The 12,134-nt window shown below is 35.0% G+C and overlaps 1 protein-coding gene across 6 annotated transcripts in view; it reads right to left on the bottom strand.

Moving 5' to 3' along the window:
* Positions 1-12,134, bottom strand: part of LOC111044266 (adenylate cyclase type 8) — a 510,898-nt gene that overhangs the window by 230,038 nt on the left and 268,726 nt on the right. For 2 of the 6 annotated variants that reach the window (XM_039439658.1, XM_039439659.1), the window contains exon 4: positions 3,181-3,370. The exons of the other annotated variants lie outside the window; for them this stretch is intronic. In XM_039439658.1, coding sequence (XP_039295592.1) covers positions 3,181-3,370 — 190 coding nt within the window. The remainder of the gene's footprint in view (positions 1-3,180; positions 3,371-12,134) is intronic. 6 annotated transcript variants of the gene reach the window in all.

The raw sequence follows: 12,134 nt of genomic DNA, 5'->3' as shown, positions 1-12,134 counted from the left end.
AACCTGTAATAATTAATAGAGCATGCTATGCTAAGGTAACGTGTCATCATCCGTTCAATGGGTAGTATTGATTCTATTCATATGAAAGCTCATAGTTTGCAGTGAATCTCATTTTATTCATATGGAAGCTGAAAGCTCGAAGTGTACCCCACTATATGAGATTTGCATGAAATACATTACTGTGGTTAAATCTTTTCAATATTCAATTCTGTACAAATTATTTATTTGTTGACTGTTTTAAAGTGAGGTCCACGGTATAAAGACAGGAGAGAATTGGATTTATTTATTTATACATTGATAGGTTACAATATCATTCTCAATTATGAATGATTGGGAAAGTAACAACTGGCTTAGAGCCCAAAACTGTTCCTTGAATATAATTGAATCGCTGCCTTCATTAAAAACCTTGGTGGACGAAGTTAGGGCGCAGCCGACCACTCTCTTACACTTAAGCCTCTATACAATTCTAAGTTACAACAAAACAAACATCATAAAAACCATAAATTAAAACACTTTTTTATGTATTTAAACACGACATGCAGTCAATAATAATTAAGTAAATAATTTAAAAAATTTACTCAATGACTGAAGTACTTTCGATTTTTTTGTGTATTTTGACACACTTTTTCATGTATTTAAACACGACATGCAGTCAAATGGAAGCAGATAAGAGCTACTCCAACTTGTATTGCAGGGCAAGGTAGAAAGTAAAAGAGGTCCTGGAAGAAGGAGAATATCGTGGCTTAGGAACCTGAGGACATGGTATGGAATGAGCACAGCACAGCTGTTCAGGGCGGCAGTCAACAGGGTCATCATAGCCACAATGGTTGCCAACATCCGGAACGGATAAATCCGTTCCGGATGTTGGCAACCATTGTGGCTATGATGACCCTGTTGACTGCCGCCCTGAACAGCTGTGCTGTGCTCATTCCATACCATGTCCTCAGGTTCCTAAGCCACGATATTCTCCTTCTTCCAGGACCTCTTTTACTTTCTACCTTGCCCTGCAATACAAGTTGGAGTAGCTCTTATCTGCTTCCATTTCTCATTATATGTCCAAGATATTGGAGCTTCCTCGCTTTTACAGTATTGATAATTTCTTTTCCCTTTCCCATTCTTCTTAAAGTCGATCCTAGTCTTGGCTTTTTGTGTTGTTTTGAAGTTTTTGGCAAAAAATCCAATTGAATTAAGCATAAACTTAAATTTGATTTAAATTTCAATGTTGTGTCTTTTTTGTGTGATTTTAGGCGCTCTAACAGCCGACGCCATCTATGGGTGCGCGCCTTACATAAAATCAACGTAGCCAGAGAACAGAGCAGCCTGGTAGGTGCGGTCACCCATCCACCTCTGGCCGCCACCGCGTCAGCACCACCAGTCACGACCACACACCACCTCACCTACCCGACGCTCACCGTCACCAGTCACCAGGACAAGTTTGTGAGTTCGGAAATCACCTAAAACTATCATCTCTCATATAAGCGACTCATTATTAGACTATTTAAAACAGGAAATAACAGTTGGGGCAAAATTTTACAATAATTGTTTGCCCCCCGAAATTCAAGAAAAGGAAAACTATGTTAAATTCAAAAATAGACTAAATGATTTCCTCACAAAAAATTCCTTTACAGTGTTGAGGAATTCTATACAAAATAATTTCTTGCTTGTTTATTGTATTATTTCATAATATTCTGTGTTAAAGTAAAAGTTGTTTATTATTCTATTGAATGTGACACTATTCAATATAGTATAATGTATATCATTTGAATTGAATTGAATTGAATTAGCCCGGTTTCCGAGCTCGGGATTTATCTAAGCTCTATACTTTAAACAGCTGGAATAAAAAATTGGCTTTCCAAAACGGGGCGTAGTCGCAGTTTTCATGACAGTAGTCGCAAGTTTTTATTTTTTCATTTCTCTAATATTGAAAACGTTTCTCCTTGACGAAATGAAGCATTCCTAAATAATTATTCAAAATATCTGAAACTTAACACTATTTTCTCTTTATTTCATTTCGTGTTCAATTTTATGGTTTTTCAAAATTCAATTCAAACGTGACTATGACAATGACTAGGACTACGCCCCGTTTTGGAAAGCCAATTTTCTGACTCCAGCTGTTTAAAGTGTGGAGCTTAGCCAAATCCCGAGCTCGGAAACCGGCTCTTAAACTACATCAGATAGCCTATACCGGTAGAAGCTATCCTCTAAAGAATCAGAGCAAACGTATACCTGTTTAAAATTACACAACCCATGTGTATTATGCGATTGCTTCAAACGCTAGGAGGCAGTTGCAAGGCGGATAATCAGCAACCCTGTTCTGATTATCCGCCTTGCAACTGCCTCCTAGCGTTTGAAGCAATCGCATAATACACATGGGTTGTGTAATTTTAAACAGGTATACGTTTGCTCTGATTCTTTAGAGGATAGCTTCTACCGGTATAGGCTATCTGATGTAGTTTAAGAGCCGGTTTCCGAGCTCGGGATTTGGCTAAGCTCCACACTTTAAACAGCTGGAGTCAGAAAATTGGCTTTCCAAAACGGGGCGTAGTCCTAGTCATTGTCATAGTCACGTTTGAATTGAATTTTGAAAAACCATAAAATTGAACACGAAATGAAATAAAGAGAAAATAGTGTTAAGTTTCAGATATTTTGAATAATTATTTAGGAATGCTTCATTTCGTCAAGGAGAAACGTTTTCAATATTAGAGAAATGAAAAAATAAAAACTTGCGACTACTGTCATCAAAACTGCGACTACGCCCCGTTTTGGAAAGCCATTTTTTATTCCAGCTGTTTAAAGTATAGAGCTTAGATAAATCCCGAGCTCGGAAACCGGGCTAATTCAATTCAATTCAATTCAAATGATATACATTATACTATATTGAATAGTGTCACATTCAATAGAATAATAAACAACTTTTACTTTAACACAGAATATTATGAAATAATACAATAAACAAGCAAGAAATTATTTTGTATAGAATTCCTCAACACTGTAAAGGAATTTTTTGTGAGGAAATCATTTAGTCTATTTTTGAATTTAACATAGTTTTCCTTTTCTTGAATTTCGGGGGGCAAACAATTATTGTAAAATTTTGCCCCAACTGTTATTTCCTGTTTTAAATAGTCTAATAATGAGTCGCTTATATGAGAGATGATAGTTTTAGGTGATTTCCGAACTCACAAACTTGTCCTGGTGACTGGTGACGGTGAGCGTCGGGTAGGTGAGGTGGTGTGTGGTCGTGACTGGTGGTGCTGACGCGGTGGCGGCCAGAGGTGGATGGGTGACCGCACCTACCAGGCTGCTCTGTTCTCTGGCTACGTTGATTTTATGTAAGGCGCGCACCCATAGATGGCGTCGGCTGTTAGAGCGCCTAAAATCACACAAAAAAGACACAACATTGAAATTTAAATCAAATTTAAGTTTATGCTTAATTCAATTGGATTTTTTGCCAAAAACTTCAAAACAACACAAAAAGCCAAGACTAGGATCGACTTTAAGAAGAATGGGAAAGGGAAAAGAAATTATCAATACTGTAAAAGCGAGGAAGCTCCAATATCTTGGACATATAATGAGAAATGGAAGCAGATAAGAGCTACTCCAACTTGTATTGCAGGGCAAGGTAGAAAGTAAAAGAGGTCCTGGAAGAAGGAGAATATCGTGGCTTAGGAACCTGAGGACATGGTATGGAATGAGCACAGCACAGCTGTTCAGGGCGGCAGTCAACAGGGTCATCATAGCCACAATGGTTGCCAACATCCGGAACGGATTAGTAGTTCTGTGTACAGTAGACTTCACGCAATTTTAAACCACAGCCTCATCTGTCCATACTGGCCATCACAGTAAATTTTGTCCTGTCCTGTCGTGTCGTGTCGGGCGAGATATCGCTGATAAAGGCTAGTGGCTGTTGGGGTTGATGAATCAACAATGCTTATCATCTATTGTGAACAACTATCATCAGTAGTTCTGTGAACAGTAAATCTCGCGTAGTTATGAACCACAGCCTCCTCTATCCATACTGTTCATCAGAGTAAAAAATCCTGTCTGTATGTCGTGTCGGCGAGATATCGGTGTGAAAACAACTAATGGCTGTTGAGGTTGGTTTATTAAAAATGTTAACATCAAAAGCTAATCTCCTTCAAGGCATATTGGCAACAGGTCAGACCGAGTTGAAAGCAGAGAAAGGTCGAGAGAAAATACTATGCTACTTTTAGTTATCAATTATTGCATGCAACTAATAGTCCACACAAAAGCTGGTTTTTTCCTGAGTTACATTGAAATATTAATTGCATGCGTCATTGCATGCATTTAATAATCCACTCGACAGCTGATTTATGATGAATAATTCTATAGTCTGATGTTTACGGTAATATTGGCGTTCGAAAAGAGACTCTTTTTCCCTTTTGTATTATCCTTAAAATGCAAAATTCCCAGAAAACATTATATATACGTCGACGCGCCTTGTTTCATAGTACTCTTACACCAAATTCTATCCAAATCGGGCAATAACTACGACTGTAACTGCGGAATAAACAAACAAACAGAGAAAAGCCGATCAAGTCCAAACTAAGACCTCAGCTTCGCTTCGGTCAACAAGAATTGGAAAATTTTGCAATGTTAATACAAGTGTCTGGTTGGAACTACCATAATTTGCAAGGAATTTTATTGCAAAGCTCATTTGGTGTAATTCTCAGACTGCAACAAAGTGAATTGCAAGCATACTTATGGGAAACTCATTCCAGATGGTAGAGATCTCAATAATAAGGTAATTAGTTCTAATATAAGGGAATTGTTTCCTGGAGATTGTAAAGCTGAATTGAAGCAGCTGTGGTGAATTTTCTGCTTCAACTTATCAGTGGGAGAGAACTTAATGAGATTTGAAATCTTATTTGAAAATTGAGTAAAGGTAGGTGGAGACTGAAGAAAGAAACTGAAGTAGTGATGAAAGCAGGGGATGACAAAACGAGAGAGAGAAAAGATGAAGTGAGAGAAGAAATTCAGAGAGTGAGAAGGAAAATACAGGGAAATTAGGGAGAAGAGAGTCAGATTGGATTGGATTTCTCTATTCATGTGAATTACAATATATTCTGGCCTATACACTAATCTAATAATTATACACTCAAATAACAGTATTGATATTACAACGAATTTCACAAAGTATGACAAATTAATGAATGAGAATGAAGATTGAATGCAATTTGAATATCGATATTGTTAAATTGTAATGTAACTACATAAATCGTTTCTATGATAAGGATATAAAGTACTATCCTACCCATCAATAAATGTGAGATACAGAGACAGATTGATTGATTGATTGATTAGCTGCCTTCATTGAAAAAAAAACCTGGGAGGGCGAAGTTAGGGCGCAGCAAGAGAGAGAGAGAGAGTTAGACAGAGGCATGGAGGAAGTGAAAGAGTGGCAGAAAGAATAAAACAAAGATTTGGTGATGAAGAAAAGTAGAATAGGACAGAGAATGGATGAAAATTATGGAACCAATTGGACTAAGCTCTTCGAATTCAAAGCAGATGCGGGAAAATCCTTGCAAATGAGCGGTGGGCATCGAGAAAATCTGAGAAAATCCGAGGGAAAATTGAGAAAGCAGATGGAGGTGAGAAAGGAAATCACGTTTTTCTGTGGGAAAGCGCTGACTCACCAGTTTTCGCAATTCTCGGCTACCACAGCGGCAATCGTTTGGATTTCCAGCAACGGAATTTTCATGAAAATGCGCGAAATCTGGGATTTGATGAATCAGGAGATGGGAAATATGGAAACACAGGTATTTTCAAAGGAGTTTTCGTGAAGAAAAGAATATCTTGCTTGATTATAAACAGGATTACAGGATATGTATGATTGTAATCAAGTTTTTATAATAACTTATACAAACAATGTTTGATGAGTTGACTGATTTTTCCATATTTCACAGATTCTACATCTTCAGTTATATTATTCGTTGTTCTAAGTATTTCAGGGTAAAGTGTAAGAGAGGGCCGACTGCGCTCCAACTTCGCCCTCCTAGGTCGAAAATAAAGGAAGTCATTCTATTTCATTCTATTATATTTCTTAAGTTAATTATTTTCTCCGTTACTGTTGGAATTAATCCATTTTCCGATCCAATTATGAACAATTTATCAAAATAAATCACATTGAATGACCCATAGTATTGTAAACTCATTCGGAAATACGTTCTCACTGTTTAATTCCAGTATACGTGTAAAATCAACTCATTTTTCATATTCTGAAACACTGTTTCATGACCTATTAAAGATGTTTATGAATAAGGCTGCAGTGGCAGGCTATTATATGAACAGCTAGTAATATTATAATTATCTAGCTACTGTAAATAAAGCTGTTATAAATCTGACAGTTGTTATGTCATTTTCAATGATAAATGACTACAATTGTATTGTTTTATAAATAGTATTGTTTCAAAAATACTATATAGACCAGTAATATAGTTATACAGTTACTGTAAATAAGGCTGGTTATTAATCTGACAGTTGTTATGTTATTTTCAATGATAAATTACTAAAAATGTATTGTTTTTTACTTTCCTTGCCCTATTACCATAGGTAAGGAAAGTATTGCTTTCCGGAAAAAATTAAGGTACCTGAATTTCTAAATTTCTATACGTTCTAAGGTCCCCTGAGTCCAAAAAAGTAGTTTTTGGGTATTGGTCTGTATGTGTGTGTGTGTGTGTGTGTGTGTGTGTATGTGTGTATGAGTGTATGTGCGTGTATGAGTGTATGTGCGTCTGTGTACACGATATCTCCCAATTAACGGAATGACTTGAAATATTTGGAACTTAAGGTCCTTACACTATAAGGATCCGACACGAACAATTTCGATCAAATGCGATTCAAGATGGCGGCTAAAGTGGCAAAAATGTTGTCAAAAACAGGGGTTTTCGCGATTTTCTCGAAAATGGCTCCAACGATTTTGATAAAATTTATACCTAAAATAGTCATTGATAAGCTATATCAACTGCCACAAGTCTCATATCTGTAAAAATTTCAGGAGCTCCGCCCTATCTATGCAAAGTTTGATTTTAGATTTTCAACTATCAGGTCTCAGATATAATTTAAACAAAAAATTTCTAGTGGAAACGATTGAGCATGGACATCTCTTCAATTAATGTCCAGTAACATTTTCACCCAAAATTGAAAATAAGCTTGAAATTTGAGAAAATGTAATTATTCAATTGCAAACTGTTGGCAACTGTTGATTCTATTAAATCATTCACTATGAAGAGATAGCAGATCTCGTGTGTATCCAGCGTTATTGACCTGTCTCCAGCTGGCTCAGATCTTTGACTTGAGATGCACGTTTACACTAGCGTCAGGTGATCAATTTTCATAACGGAAAGGAAAGTTGTGTGAGTGCGCCACACCAGATTTTTATAAATAGTATTGCTTCAAAAATACTATATAGACCAGTAATATAGTTATACAGTTACTGTAAATAAGGCTGGTTATAAATATGACAGCTGTTATGTCATTTTCAATGATAAATTACTACAAAAGTAACGTTTTCTCAAGAACTCCCAATGTTTTATCTGTTATATCCTCAAGAAAGAACAAAGGAGTAAGTCAATTCCGTTAGCCCACGAACACGATTTGTATAATGGTTCAATAAATATGTGTTGAAAATTTGAAGTTGATTAATATAAACTATTGAAAGTTATCGTCAAACAAACAGAAACGACTCAAAGCTCTTATCATTAGCTTTGGACTGAGGTTAAACGGAACAAGCAAAGAGCTAAAGCACGAATACTTCAGCACAAAACACATAGAAACAAACCGACATAAATTATGAGTTCTCATGGTTTTACAGCTTTCAAACTGGCTTTATCCAGATTTTCTTAATTTTTGTTCAGAAAAAGCATTTCCTTGTTTGGTCTAACCCTAGCTTATGAACTCACTAAGGGCCCGTTTCCGAGCTCCAGATTTAGCTAAATTCTAGACTTTACACAGATGGAGTCAGAAAATTAGCTTCCCAAAACTGAGTGTAGTCGCAAACCAAGTTTATAATTAAATTTAGAAAATGATAAAATTGAAAATAAAATAGAGAGAAAATAGTGTAAAGTTCCAGCTATTTTGAATTATTTGGGGATGATTCATTTCATCAAGGAGAAACGTTTTCAATGTATTATAGTTCCGGTTCAATTTGTGAATAACAAAAGCTGCGAATAACAAATAGTGAGTAGGTTTTTGATTTTGTATTAAATTTGTTTAAATAAGTACAATATTTCTGAAGTTTTTAATTAAATGTGATACATTGTGTGATTCATTTAGAGTATAAAATCAACCTTCAAAATTCAAAATTTTAAATCATCATCCCTGGACCGAAAATCATCACCTCAACCTTTGCACAACATTAACATTTTATCAAAATTTTTTGAGAGAAATAGTACATGCTCAGCCTAGTTTTTCCTCCAATGTCATAATTGTATTATGATTATAGTATTTTATACAATAAATGGAAAAAATAGATTATAGAAATGAGAGAATAAAGGTTATCATAAAAACTACGAATACGCCCCGTTTCGGAAATCCAATTTTCTGACTCCAGCTGTTTAAAATCAAGAACTTAGCTAGAACTCGAGCTCGGAAACCGGACCTAAAAGTGAAAACGTAGGACTCACTAACAGAAAAAGAGACCAAATCAATAAAATTATGAAATTCAGTTATTGCTGGTGAACATACACTACTGAATATGTGGCCACTATCACTTTACGCTAGCCCATAATATTTCACCCAGTGTTTGGATGTCAACCACCCCATTAAAATGGGGTGACGCTGACCATCATGGAGTGATTAACCTTTGCTAAAAGTGGGTCACCTCGCCCATTATTAACACCCCTCCTCATCCTTCTCCTCAATCTCCTCCTCCTCCTCCACCACCACCTCTTCCTCTATTGTGATCACATTGTCAGTGTGACTTGATAGATTCACACCTATTGTAGTCGGTTAAACAAAGCTATTACCTGTCTAGAGGGGGACAAAAATAATTGATAGGCCATTAATTTCAATCTTGCAACGTAGACCAGAGGTTAGAGAGAGAAAGATAGACTCTGAGAGAGAGAGAGAGAGTGTGAGAGAGACTCACATACAGAGTGAGAAAGAAACAGTGTGTGTGATTGATTGATTGAGTACTTTATTTATGTAGATTACAATATATACTGGCTTATACACTTATATACAATAGCTTACAATACAGCAAAATTATAGATGAATTTACATAATATAGACTAAGAAAATAAGTATTGAACTGTATATGATATGAAAAAGTAATTTGTAATATAATAACTATAGATAATAATCATATTGTTATGCATCTACATAAATTGGCGGAGCTTTCGACATATCAATGTCCATTCTTTGGGAAGAATATTAAAAATATCCTCCCCACTAACTCTCTACCAAAACGTTAATTTCGTTATTTAAACTAAGGATTATTTATTAATGGAAATATTGTAAAAGTTTTAATCAATATGAATATTGAAGAGAAAAAAAAAACAGAAAATTGATAAAGTAAAATTATAGGTAGATAAGATCAAATAATTGATTAATAAAATGAAGTAGGCTGAAAGTAGATCAGAGTTATCAAATTTCAGTAATATACAGCAGTATGCAGTGGATAATTGAAATAACATGAGTTTATATAATATATATATATATATATATATATATATATATATATATTATATATATATATATATATATATATATATATAATATATATATATATATATATACAATTCGTTCTATAACATGGTTTAAAGGTTATATTGGTGGAATGGGTGAGGGATGGTTGTCATGTGATCGTTCTAGGGCCGGACAGTTTCAGTCATTTGTTCCAAAATATGTTTTTTTAAAGTCAGGTTGAAGGGAGGGTGAGAGGGAGTGAGTCAGGTGAGGGAGGGTGAGAGGGAGTGAGAAAGTGTGAATAGGTCTTGGAGAAGGAGAATAAAATAGAATAGGATAGCTGCCTTTATTTTTACCTGGGAGGGCACATGAAGAATAAGAAAGAGTAAGGAGAGTGATAGAGACACGCAGAGTGAGAAAGTGACAGTGAAGAGGTCTTGGAGAGCAAAAAGAAGAGAGTCAGAGAGAGAGAGAGAGAGTGAGTGTGAGAGATACTCATATTGCTCTATTCATGTGATAAACAAAAAAATATTTTCAACGAATGACAAATTTGAAAAATATAATAATTTAAATAAAATATAGGCCTCATTGTCTTCTATTCCATGAAATTCACAGAATACATAGATTACCCGGAGTCAGAGAGAGAGAGAGAGAGAATGAGATTCCTCTATGCTTGTGCTTAGCAAAAAAAAGATTTCCAACAAACGACAGATTTGAAAAAAAAATTTCATTAGAATAGAGGCATCATTGTCTTTTATTCAATCTCATTACCCACGCACAAGCCTAAGAGCTTATGTGGGCATCACTCTCAGAATTATCATTATTATTCAATGGAATTAACGGACTACATAAATTTTCCGGGTATTCTTCATGCTTGGAAATGATGTTGAATGAAACACAAAACTTCCAACATTTGAAAAAGCTTATCTGATTGTCTCTCATCGAATTTAATCCAAGGTATTTTGCAAACATTTTCCGTATACCAAATCATTATATCAGTTACAGGAAGAAAGCTTTCCATAATCGATAGAGATAAGAGAGGGATATATATATATATATATATATATATATATATATTATATATATATATATTAATGGAATATATAAAGAGATTAATTTATTATTTAATTAATTAATCAGCTTCGGTTAAATGGAAAGCAACGATGTTATTGATAGTAGACGATGATATTGAAGAGTTTCTGATAGTACAAAGTGAATCAGACTATAGATTTTCATATCTATTCATTAATTCATTCTTCATTCATTCATACAATAAGTATATCATCAAAATATGAACTCTTTGAAACTCTACATAGTTCAATATGAACTCTATGGGAATCTCTATGAAACTCCTGAAATTTATCGAGGGATTTCGGATTTGAAAAGTTGCTCAATGGAAGGGAAACAAAATCCATCAATATCCATTGAATCAGACATTGAATCATTCGTTTTTGCCGCACTCAGCAGTTTGACATGTGGATTCAGTATCTAGGATGGGTTTGAAAGAGAAAGTGTAATAGGATGAGTGTTGACAGAGAGAGAGAAAGTTCTCTAGAATGATGAGAAACGTGAATGCAAGAGAAAGAGAATCGAGTAGATGAGGAACAATGGCTTATACAATTTTGCAATAGCTTACAATACAGCAAATTTTTAGATGAATTTACATAATATAGACTGAGAAAATAATTATTGAACTGTATTTATGATATTGTTATGCATCAACATAAATTGGCGGAGCTTTGGACATATCAATGTCCATTCTTCGGAAAGAATATAAAAAATATCCTTCCCACTAACTCTCTACCAAAAGTGAGAGAGAATGAATCGAATTGAATTGAATTGAATGACTGCCTTTATTTTCGTAGAGAGCGAAGTTAGGGCGCAGTCCTATGAGTCCTAATGAGAGATGAGAGAGAATGAGAATCGAGAAGATGAGAAGCAATGAGATAGGAGAAGGACAAAGACAAATAAAAATAAGAAGGGAAAGGTGTGAGAGAGAAAGGTGATTAGATTGGAGTTTTTCATTCATGTGAGTCACAAATTGGTTCTGGCTTATACTCAAATTTACATTGGAAGACAGTATAGCTAATTATTTAACCAATGTTGAGAAGTATGAAAATTATCAATCACATTTGAGATTTAATGCAATTTGGATATTATTGTATAATATTGTAATGTAACTACAATGTTGGCGGTGTTTCCAACAAATTTGTCGACTTTTTAAAAAGGATATAAAATAATATCCTCCACTTCAAACACGACCGGTGAGATTGATGATTGATTGAGTACTTTATTTATGTAGATTACATAACTTTTTGAATAATTATTAAGTTACTGTTCTAGAATTTTCAACTTTAGACTCTAATAGTATCTATTTGAAGTAGAGATAATTCAAGATTTCAAGGAAGCTTTTTTGCTTGAGATCCCCCTACCCCCTCTCCCCCTCGTCCATCCTCCTCCCCTTCCCCCTGTCCAGTGGAGGTGAGGGG

This window comes from Nilaparvata lugens, chromosome 13 (genome assembly GCF_014356525.2).
Source record: "Nilaparvata lugens isolate BPH chromosome 13, ASM1435652v1, whole genome shotgun sequence".
Lineage (NCBI taxonomy): Eukaryota > Metazoa > Arthropoda > Insecta > Hemiptera > Delphacidae > Nilaparvata > Nilaparvata lugens.
Note: the sequence above shows the minus strand (reverse complement) of the source record. Positions and strands in the feature narration are given on the sequence as shown.